Genomic DNA, 12,236 nt, shown 5'->3' with positions numbered 1-12,236 from the left:
ACTTAAACCTGTTGCATTTCTCAAATGATGTTCAGATTAAAAACTCGTTTGCTTAACCTCCCGATATGCTTCTCACAGGCCACATCCATCTCAGACGAACCTACCATGTGGTAGTGTTATGTTTGCACCATCAATGATTGCTTGTGCCAGTTCATGATCATTGCTCTCAAAAGCGTGAGCAGCAGCCTTGAGGGCATCCCAAATCTCCTTGCGGCCTTCAAAAGCTGGTGCTGTGTCCCAAAACTCGTCTCTCTTACTGCGCAACTGTCCATCCGTCATGGGGTAATCACTTTTCCATTTCGGTTTCTCTTTCTTCAAGGGCTGATTACGACCAAGAGCAACTGTGGAGTAAAAAGAGAAAAGTTCAGAAAAAAAGTTCCAGCATAAAGTTACTCAAGTGTCCCTTGGTTATTCTATAAAGAGAAAGCTTAATTTTGGGCAACCCTGATCCTTTGTGTCCCACCAACCTTCTCCAGGAGATCGCCTTCCTTCTGCTGGGATCCAATTTTAGCACTCTGAAGAAGTTGAGGGACTACCTTGCATTTTGCTCAGCTACTGCAATGCTCTGTTAAGTGCAGACTTTTACAAGCCTAAGGATTTTTTTTTTGCATCTTCTTTTAAATGGTTTTAATTCAGAATAAGTGTGGAAAAGCAGATAAGATGCGCAAACACTAGAATAGCCAGAGATGAATCCCTGAAGAATATCCAGGAATCTGTCAAGCTTTAATGAGTAGCTTCTTCATTCACAATAAACATGAGAGCGTTTGTTTTACTTTAACTACAGCTATGTTTATGCAAAAGCCAGTTAAGATAATCACTTAGGTCTAATGCTGGTGGATTAAAACTACCTGGTCACTTACAGCACTGCTGAGAGCACACTGAAAGACTTCTTCCATTTTTTTGCTTCTGCAAGCAAGGTGTAAGCTTGATTCCTGTCTGAGCAGAATGCCCAGAGGTGCCTGGGAGCAGTGTGAGTGCCTCTTCCCTACACATGGAATAGGCTCTGTCATTAGTATCTGCCCCAAATATATTCTGGTGACAGAAGAATCCTTCATTTGGGCTCTTCTGTTGTGGTCCATGTGAGGAAGCTAGGAGACATCCGTTCCAAGTATAAAAGAATTGAACGAGCACTTCAACGCTGTGAGAGCAACCAGATACATATTACTAGCTTCCAGTATGCTACAAAAATGAAAATGAAAATTGTGCTTTCCAAGAATTCTTTCACAATTTTTAGTCTCTGACAAATAAAACAACAGTCTAGCTGTCCAACACTGAGATGGACCAGGGAAACTTCTATTGCCATCTGAGGCACGAAGAAGGAATTGAGCTACAGCATAGGGAGCTAGCTACTTCCCCTGGCAAGAATCTGAACCCTGCTGGCAGCAGAAATTTTGCTGAAATGGGACTCTGTGACAACAGTACAGGAAGAGAACAATGACAAACCACGAAAGCAGATCTCACCACCACTCATCTACCACAAAACCTCAAGTACATAGCTTAGATGGCTCCAGAGGAAGCAAGATGTCCTTCAGCAGTCATAGTGTACTTAAGGGTGTTTGGGGCTGAAAATAAGCAGCTGCATCAACATGGAAAGGTCACAAACACTACATGACGGCTCCAGAACGTTCCTGAGGGACAGGTAAATGTTACTAGGAGTATCAGTAAGGATCCCACCATGACATCCTGTCTCTGTGAAGCATCTGGGCAGTCCCAGGAGAGCAGAGGGACCACAGCTGCTACCAGGCCGTGGAAGCACAAGCCAACCTCCTGTCACCCCACATCTGTGGGGCTGAGGCCTGAACTCCTCACATGGGAATGCAGCTTCCCAGCTGCTGGAAGGCTCCTGGTTAGTCTGTGAGGGCTGGAGAGCAGCAGGACAAACACAGGCTTACCTTCAGCATCCTGCATCCCACAGCTGTGCCTGCACAGAAGCAGGCACACTGCCTTTCTCCAGAACCACTGACTTTTCTGTCAGAGAGTTGGCAATAGCTATTAAACAGCCTTGTATCTCTCCCTAGTGTTACTCTAGTGCTCAGAATTCAATGAAAGGATAATCTCATGCCTAAATATCCTTCACAACTCTTGATCTAGACCTACACTGCATCCCACGTAACTAGCAATAAGATGAATGGTGATGGCTGCACCAGGGGAGGTTCAGGTCGGATATTAGGAATGATTTATTCTCTGAAAGAGTGGTGATGCACTGACATAGGCTGCCCAGGGAGAGGGCGCAATCACCATCCCCAGGGGTGTTTAAGGAAAGGGCAGATGTGGCACTGAGGGACATGGCTTAGAGCAGTCACAGGCATGGGACCCAATGACCTTAATGGTATTTCCAACCTTTATGGTTCTATGATTCTGTGAACCCCACATTTAGCTGCAGCTTGTACTTTGCCTTTAATTACAGTTCCTTTAACACAAGTATATGTGAGGAATAGGGGAGAGACAAGATTGGGAACATCAAATTTCAATATATTGGAAATACTAGTCTCAGGTGAGCTGTAACACTTTGCCTCAATATCCTACTCTGATACTCCTCCTTCCTTGATCTTTTTCTCTTGCCACAGTCACGTTCAGCTCTGCTTTCAGGACAGCAAGCATTGTGTGTTGAGACCAACCACCAGTGTCTGGTGATGCAGAAGGGCCTTAGACTTCACATAGCCTTTAAGGAAATTAAAACACGCTCATGGTTAGAGCTTGCCCCCTTATACAGTCTGATTTTCTAGGACCACAGAAGCATCTACTTCAATTCATAGCTCAGAATGACATTCACACTTAAGAAGCGGTGACGTAAGTCATTAGAAGTAGAGTATTTAATGGAACTTCTGATGGCAAGGTGACAGGCTCATCTATGCGAAGCCATGAAGCTTCTTAAAATCTAGAAAGAAAATGATGGTAGAGAATTTATTTGCACTGGAAACTTAAGTCAGATCACAATCAAAAGTAACAAATGACAATTGCATGGCACTCCAGACGTTATTCTGCATCCCATGCAGAAACTAGCAATAATAAACTTCTGAAACAGAATCCTTTCAAGTGACCACAAGCATTTACTGCCTGTTGTTTCCATGGGACTGCTTCCACAAGATTGCTTCCATTTGCTTTTCAAAGAAGTGCTGACCATTTAACAGACTTCAGAACAGCAAACCTAAGTGTTTACAAAACACCAAGTTTCCTGGCAAAGTCCCCATGTTAATGGTCCAAGTCTTGGTTGGGTACACGGGCAGGGAGCTGCTGATGGCTCAGCAAAGAACAATGGCAAAGGAGGCAGTCCAGACAAGATGCACTGCATGCATTAAACAGTATGTTATGAAATGGTAAAAACATATGTGGTAAAATGCTTGAGAGCAAGGAATTGTTTCCTTATTAAGGGTTAGCAGTCAGAGCATGGAAATTTCAGACAGAATAAACAGGGCAACACAACAAATTTGGGTCAGTGGGCATCTTTTCTTCCATTTTACTTCAGCGAACATCTGTTAGCACGTACATTCAATGGATGTTAATCTATCCCACAGGGCACTCTCCTCCTGCCCAACATGAATTATGGAAGCAGGCTAAAGGCACTCCCTGCAGTCCCTGAGCACAGTGGTTGTTCCTGCAGCAGGAGCTGCACGAGGCCATTTCTCTCCCCTTCCCATCCCTCCCTGCCCAAGACAGCACCTAAATAGATGGGTCTTCACCACACAAGAACAGCAGGGCAGAGATCAAAAGAGACAGAGACTTCAGTAGTCTTAAGTAACTTTTCCCTAGAAAGACAAGCCTGCCTATAGACAGCGGGGATGAACAACCAAGCATTAATTTCTCTCCAAGCTGGAAAGATGGAAGCCATCCATCCCAGCACTACGCCTTTAAACATAACTTGGCTTCATGAGCTGCTATTCAAAAAGGTTCTTAACGTGTTTACTATTTATTGGAAACGTTTCAAGAATCCCCTAAAAGCTTTAGGCCCTGTGGAAGAAATATCCATATCTCTTCAGCTGTGTGAATAGATGGAGCAGAAATGATACAAAAAGCAGTAAGACGTGTAAAAAATGTAATGTGCAAAATAGCCAAAATCTCTCATTTTCCTCTTGATGTTTCAGTAACTAAAGAGAAGTTCACGTAGTGATGTTTCTACCATCAAAGTTTTAGACAACATCAAAGCTGTAATAAGGCTGACAAAAATGAGCTGAATCCTCGCTGAAATGAATGTTAGCAGTTTGTCAGGTATTTACAATGCCAGTTTTATAATCCTCACTTCAGAAGTTAACTACAGCTCAGATGAAAACGCTGATTTCATTTAAACCATGTACATCAGAGGCACAACAGCTTGCAAGATCTCAAATAGACAGTCAAATCCACATTAAATTTTCACCTTACATCACTTCAACATAACTAAGAAATTATTAATACCCTTCTTGAAAATGTGAAACTGTTTTCTAAATGCCAAAAAGGCATGCTCTTTCTAAAGTAATATTGAAAGTCTCAATAGATGGCAATGGTTGATCTTTTGGCAAGAGATTTATTTAGATGGAAGCGCAAAGACCATTAACAGTCTGCTTTTCAAAAAGTCAAAGGTCAGCACATTAGTGACACCTCAAAACAAAACAAAAAAAACCTGAGGTTTTCTTGCTTCAACAGCTCACAGACACTTGAACTTCCTAGGGCTCAGCATGCAAAGGGGGAAAAAATGCCTGTCTACAGAGACACTGTGGGATACAGGGGGTCAGGGCAGGAGAAGGGACAGCTGTGATGTGCTGTTCCTACAGATGCAGAATCCAAGCACTGATCAGGTCTCCACCCTGCCAAGGGTCCCTTACCAGGCTGCTTAATCCCTCAGAGCAGCCTAAGACTATTTCAGAGAGACAAGTAAGCTGCTTGTGCAGCAGTACATGATGCCTTCACTTCACATTCACATATTTCACAACATGGATTCTGCAGGTTTGTTTCCTTTCCCTTCAACTTCCCAGGCAAAGCAACAGAATCAGTAGGTTATCTATGCCTCAACTGAGCTTACATCTGGATAAATCCAGATATTTAAAGCAGTTTCCTCACAGAATGTCAAGAAGTGTCTATGCAGAACTCTTTTCAGACAGCTACTGTGTTTGTTATGCCTCTGTCACCACAGATCACAGCACTGCTGCCTCCTTTGCAGCAGGCCAGATGAGCAGAAGCAGCTGGTAGCAAAGTCTCACACTGAATGCCAATATTCAGTTAAAGCACTCGTAATTCCTAGTTTATAAACTCATGAACTGCAGCACTCAATAACCAAATGGGATAATATTTCTGCCCCAGAGAGCTTACTGTCAAATCAAATGACACAATGCAACAGCCAAACAAGACATCAGACAACGTACACTCTACACAGAAGAATGGGTGGATCTCTGCTTCAGTGCTGAATCTGATCTTCCTCCTTTGCCTCTTATTAACTACCTAGGTAAACCCCTAAGACCACAGGATTTGGTCTGTTGCAACTGCCTGAGTTATCTCCTGCAACTGAGTTGAACCATAACCATGTAGGGAAAGGTCCCTTTGCTTTCAGTCATCCTCATGCCAGCTTCCTCCCTCTCATGCCACTTTTTAGGAAATCTTACATCTATTTCTTTAAATGGGGTTAGGAATAATATTTGCCTGCTAAATTCATGCAAGTGCTCCACAGTGAATTTCTTCCTTCTCTTTCGAAACTGTTGCTTGTAGCATCAGAATTCTGCTACTCTTGCAAGAAAACACAACCAAATTTGGCCAAAGCATGCATCAGAAATGTCTCCATGGGCACACAGCCCACAGGGTGTGGAAAGCCTGACAGCACAGTTCTCAGGAGTCCTGTGGACTGGTCAAACTCTGGTCTGGGGCTTCAGGCCCAAAGCTGGTGATCTCCACACATTTAGCAGAAGCACAGCAAGAGTGATGCACATCAAGCAATGAGCAAAAGGAAGATAGGCGTGGAGGATTCCTCAGCCTGGAGAGCACAGGTTAAGAGCAGATATGGGCAAGTGTCAGCAGAGAACATCAAAATGTTGAAATGACAATAGCACTGGTAAAATGTAGTAACATATTAAAAATAAACACCCAATGTATCTAAGAGACGGAGACAACTGCTTAAGTGTTAAGAAAGGAAAAATTGTGAATGAAATGTGGGGAAAAGAGCAGGAACATTTAACACAAGTGCTGAAATGAGGGCAGAAAATTAACACAACGGAGACTGTTTGAATAGGAAGAAAAAAGACATTTTCCAAAGCTGTTCTCAGTGAAGAGGCAATGTCTGATGACTGCCAGGCTCCAGGGGAGGACAGGAGCAATAACCATCGAGGAAACAGCAAGGACCAAGCTCCGCATGAGCCAGCAAGGAACACAGCATGCAGCTCCTGCTCAGTTCATTTAAACTGCAGGTATGCACTGCTTCAACAGTGGAAGTGATATCCTCTCAGGGATAGGGTACAAAAGAAGAAGAAACAAAGGGTAATTATTGGAAGATAGTCATGAGACGTTAACTAACTATTATACAAATTGAACTAATCAAAAATAACGTTTGAAGAATTGCTTTGCAGTCCAGGATCGGTTGCTAACAAAATACTTCTCTAAGATAAATGAAATGCAAAGTAACAATTTGCTACCGATAAAGTTTCTTTTGGTAATGGTCCCAAGGGTTTCCCTCCCCAAAATCACAGAGTAGTACTCTATCATCAAATGACTCTCATTTTAAATCTATTTTGCTCCAATTTCCTCATAAAGCATTTTGCAATTCAGCATCAATATCTAGTACCTGTCTTTGTAACCGTCTCTGGTGTAATCCATCCAGACAGTGAATGACAATCACATTTGGAGGAAAAGTTACTACAAAGGGTAGGTGCAGAAGAACAGAGAAACTGGGGAGGGGGGTAGGGAAAAACGCATTGCATCTAGGAGGATGACAATCTGAATTACATTAAGTCACATAGGCTTATACAATCTAAACTGCATTAAGTAATGCAGACTTACACAACAATGGGAAAATAGCAGAATCCGATGTTTACTGCTTTCCACATTATTTTTTCTTCTGGAGGCTACATTTTGGCAAGGCAAGAACAGTATTTCGGAAAGGAAGTTTCCCTGGGCTGTAATAAAAGGTTTTCAGCCCTACGTGTCACCGAATAGTCCAACTTTTATAACAAGTAAAGGAAGGAACATCAAGATTTCACAAGAAAACTGAAGGAAATGTCTATTAGGACAGCCATGAAGGCATTTAAATCAGGGTAATGCTTCCAGGGATGCTTAGGACTGGGAAAGTTACAAACTTTCCAAATGCCTATGTCTATCTGTCCAACTGGTAATGCTTGAAACTAAGTTTTCCATGAAGGGAGATCGTAAAGTGGGAGGGAATGAAAACTACCAAGAAAAACTATACCTTCCGAGAGGAATTCAAGTTCTGTATTTGAACAGATGTATCATCATGCTGGTGTTAAGCAGTGCATGCAGTCTACTGCGGATGAAGGTGCCATCCCTGTGCCATCCCAATGGCTGCTGTTAGGACTGTGGATGTCACAAAGCATCACTCGAAGCAGGAACAGGGAGCACACCTTCCTTGTTTCTCAAAGTTTCTCTTCAACTTTTACCCGAGATCTTCCTCTAAAAGCAATTAACTGTACAGAAACAGCAGAGTGGTAAAAAATGTAAGTTATGCAGGTAGGCAGCTTTGGACAAGTCATACAGAATGCACTCTGCAGACACAAGGCACTAGATCCCTGCGGAGTCAATCCAGAGGCTTCACAGCAAGAGATAAAACACACGAAACAATGAAGGCGTACAAATGTGCTACACAAAGAGAGTTGACTCTAATTACCAGCTATTACACTGTATTTTCCATTGCTCCCATCATTTTCAACAGGAACTGCAGAAGAAATCAAGAGTGCCTGGATTTCCAGCAGCTCATCTCACCACCTCTCACATTTCAAGGAAACTAACAGTACTGCAGCAAGAAGTCAAAGCTTCAAAGCTGTGAGAACTCAGACCCAAACATCCCAGCCCATCCCCAAACACACCCAGGCTCTGCCCAGCTACCCAGCAGTCTTAACACCTTGTCTGCACTGTGATGATGAACGTGGTTTTCACAGAACTCAGAAACCTATCTGTGCTCTGTCTGTGAGGTGCAGCATGCAGCAGAGAGCCAGCTGGTGAGAGGTGAGAGTCAGCCTCGGGTCTGTTCATTCACATTTTATGAGGATGGTTTCTCTGCTTCCAAGGCTGCAAGAATAGGACGACGAACCCTGACATTTACAAATGGTCTAAATGCTGCAGGATAGAGCAATAATGCAAGAAAAGGCACTGTGAGGTTCTCTATTGTTATTTGCCTCAACTTCTCAAACAATTTTTCAAGGGGATTTTTTTTTGCCTTGTCTGTCACTGAAACCTCAGCACTATTTCCTAGTATTAGTTTTATGGCTTTATTATTTGTTTGCAGAAGCTTCAATGAACATTACGGTTACTTCTGAGCCCTGCCTGCCCACTGGGTCCTTGCTGGAAGCACAAGCAAAAGATTTTCACCTCAAAGTTTTGATACGGTATCTCTTCAGACAGTAGAAATGTTCATGGGAGCAGTCAACACATCCAATCCTCAGCACCTCCACCAAGGGAGGACAGCACATGGAACTACATGCTGTCAGGAATGCTGATGGCCAGATGGTGCCCACCTGCCCTGGCTGCACCCCAGAGGCATCTCAGAGCCACAGATCCTGCTCTGCAGCAGGCAGGGAGCACAGTGCAGAGACACTGACTGCACAGCTTCAGCCCCGCTCTGGTAGATGAGCTTCAAGGGACTGCCCTTATCAACATAATTACCTTTCAGTGCTCTTTACACTAGAATCTAAACTATTTCTATCTCTGGTAGATAGGAACATTTTGTTTTCAGTTTGATTCAGAACAGGAGAAAGCGTTTCCAAATCGCAGCACGCAAGCGCCAAGACCTTCACTGTGCACTGTGACAGCACATAACCTGGGCATCTCATTGGGTACCTATGGCAACCACCATGAAGAAAGCTGTCAGCAGGACTCAGTGATCCTGATGGGTCCCTTCCAACTCAGGATGTTCTATGATTCTGTTTGAGATAGGCTGTACAAGGTGGTTAAGTTCAGGCTTGGTTGCAACTGAGAGCTTGGCACCAATGCAGCTTCTCACGTGCAAAACAAAACACAGCACACTGCACAGAAGAGCTGGAAACCATAGTGAGAACGCAGCAGGAAGCTTCTGCAGGAATCACCTAAAAACCCAGTGTGCTCTGTCTCCTATTATGCGGAAGAATGCAATTCAGCAGTTTCACTACGAACATGCCAAAATCCTGTTGTAGCCTCTCCCTCTTGTTCCATCAGCAAGGGAACTTCAGCCACCTGGTAAAACCGTACAGTGAGGTTCCTGCAGCCAGCTGCATGCCTGCTGCTGATCAGGGAACAGCAAGAACCAGAAAACTTGCAGCCAAAGTGCTGCAAGTGCTTCCCTGCAAGCCAACGGCTGAGCTGTGTGCGCTTCAAGCGAGACAAAGGCAGCACCGTGCTCAGCTCAGCATAGCCTGACTTCCCAGGGGCTGTGCCCATGGAGCAGTGCCATCGCTGAGGATCTGCCGTGCAACGGAGCAGCACAGGGGTGTCACGAGTTCCCTGCATTCACCAAGTGACAGGCAAGGTCATCAGCTGTCAGTCTGCTCTCTAGTGCACCACAATTTTGCTAACGTTGGAAGGACTTCAGAAAAGAATAATAAATCAAAGGCAGCCTTATAACTCTAGCAGGATGAAAGATAAGAATTCTTAAGTTAATAATTTTTTTAAACAATGCATCCAGCTCCACCCTGATTAGGTGCAATCCTGCTGACATGCAGCCTGCAAGCTCTTGCCAGCTGAATCACATATGGCCGCATGCACTCTGATGCTGCTACTTCTGAAGGCTTTCATGAAACACCACCAGTGAATTTCCCCTATGATAATACAAAGTTTCCCTTTGCTGCCCCATCTCCTGACCCAGCAAAGAGCTGAGAGGGGAAGCATGGGGCCAGGTGTGCTCAGGAAGGATCCTAGCACAGATGTCACAAACTCCAGAGGGGAAAGAACAAAAAGCCCCCGGTTAATGACGGTTATTTTTACAAAGATCAGTGATTAAATTAGCTTAGTTACAGGGCCCAACTCCATATCTTGAATGTATTCCAGTGACATAGCTATTGGCAGGGCTAGAATTTCACGTTAGCCAATTAATTAAATGCACTGCTACTGCATCTCAGCTACTTAAGCTCATCAGTTAATTAAGAGATCAGTATGAACTGAAAATAGGCATTTCACCTGACACACATACCAAACATACATTATCTTAATGATTTAATTTTACAGTTCTGCTTTATGTTCCACAGGCGCCATTTAGAAAGCCAAACAGCAATTGCTCAGTGTAAGGAATGGGTAAGCCATGGTAAGCAAACATTTAAGGATTTAATCAATAAGCTCTGTTTCTCGCACTTGCTGCTTCACTAAGCTCTATTTTACAAGGCAGTTTATTCCATGATGAAATCACTGCTTCTCACTCACTCACAAATCATTTCTTTATCAATTTTTAGATGCTTTCGATGTGCTTCCCATTTAAGAGATGTTTTAACAGTTTTGCTTCGTGCTCAGTAGCTGTTCTGCTTTGTCCCAGCTGGCACACACACGGCAGCAGCTCTCCATGAGGTCAGGCTGCAAGCTGGGGCTAGTCAGCATGGAGAAGAGAAGGCTCCAGGCAGGCAGTGCCATGGCACTCCAGGACAGCAATTCCATATGGGAAGGTCCATACCAGCATCTCCTGACATCTTGAGAACAGGACCAGGATCACTTTCTCTCGACTATAAGCAAAGCTGGACTGTTTTCCCACTACCACCAGTGCCTGTTCATGCTTCCCAGCTCGCGTCTGGTGCATGCAACTCCCTCCTGTGCTATAAGGCAGCACGGTGCCACAAGGCTCCAACAGTGACACGGTGCCAGCCATCCTCTTGGCTCTGGTTTCCACATGGAAACATATAGATCATTGAAGAAAGGTTAAAACATGCCAGGAATTGAGTTTTTGTGGTAAAACTGGTTTTCAATCGCTACCTTAAATGTAAAGGAGAGAAGATATTACACAGAATCAGAGTTCTGGGTAACAACTTTCAGCCAATTATTATTCTGTAATCAGAATAAAGGTTTACTTTCCATATTGTCTTGCTACATAATTAATAAGTAGCTACAGTCCAACGATAATAATTCATCATTAATTAGCACAGCTACCTTTGAGTAATCTCTCTTTTTGTGGTAAATGCAGAGAAATCCCTCTCTTTTGTGCACTACACGTGTATAATGCAAGATGACAAAGCTAATACCATCTGATGCCAATGTGCAACAAACTCTGTTCAAGGGCTGGGGTGGTTTGTTTGGTACTTCTTGTATTTTAGCAGAGGCCAAGTTGAACATGTTCTGCTGGTTCAGTCACTTTTCACTTGTTGATCAGATTAGAGATAGGATTTACAGGACTGGTCAGATATCAAGACATTCCTGAAAGGCTGTTTAACAGGTGAAGCTTCAGAACAACCCACAGGAGCTTTTGTTACCTTTTACCCACAAGCAGAACTTCTCTAGAACTGCACAAAGCATATCCATGCTATTTTATGTGCTGTTTGCTAATAATGCCCAAACAACTTAAAAGACCGAGCTGCAAAGATCATGTCTGTATTAGGCATGCAAAACTCTGACACAGAACTCCTTTCCAAGTACACCTTCTGTTAAGAAAACCATCCATATCCTAGAATTAGAGACATGCTGTAATAACGAGGGTCCTTAATGCGCTGCTTTGATAATTAGGAAGTTATCATCTGTCATCCTAACCCAAAACGAAAAGTGTACACAAATATGCAAAGTCTGCAAAAAAAAAAAAAAAAGCTTGTGTCTCACACTGAGGCAGAAATAAAACTGCTCCTAAATGGGAGCGCTTGCACAAAGCAGCCTTAAAATCACATCCCTTTGAGGACATTTTAGCCCCTGGTGGATGCACTTAAAAGGAGGAAAAAAAGAAAAAAAAGGGAAAAAGAAAGGAGGTAAATTGTAGCCTCTATTTGAGGACTATTGACACAATCCAAATCTAAGCATTTAACTGAAGGTATTGAAAGCAGGGGCACATCCCCACAGCCAGTGAGCCCAGCATCCTCATGCAGTGCCCAGCTCAGTCCCAGCTCAGCCTCCTACAGAGCCCACGTGAGATGAAGGACCCAGGGTGAGCCAAGGAACTGCTCTCTTCA

The 12,236-nt window shown here is 43.6% G+C and overlaps 1 protein-coding gene across 1 annotated transcript in view; it reads right to left on the bottom strand.

Moving 5' to 3' along the window:
• UBTD2 (ubiquitin domain containing 2) overlaps nucleotides 1-12,236 on the bottom strand; it is a 45,244-nt gene that overhangs the window by 20,010 nt on the left and 12,998 nt on the right. Inside the window, exon 2 of the mRNA XM_065734557.1 lies at nucleotides 105-341. Within this exon, the coding sequence (XP_065590629.1) occupies nucleotides 105-341 (237 nt within the window). The remainder of the gene's footprint in view (nucleotides 1-104; nucleotides 342-12,236) is intronic.

This window comes from Cyrtonyx montezumae, unplaced genomic scaffold (assembly GCF_038088225.1).
Source record: "Cyrtonyx montezumae isolate F1298 unplaced genomic scaffold, pur_monq_1.0 scaffold_18, whole genome shotgun sequence".
In the NCBI taxonomy this organism is placed as follows: Eukaryota; Metazoa; Chordata; class Aves; order Galliformes; family Odontophoridae; genus Cyrtonyx; species Cyrtonyx montezumae.
This window is presented reverse-complemented; position numbering and strand designations above follow the sequence as displayed.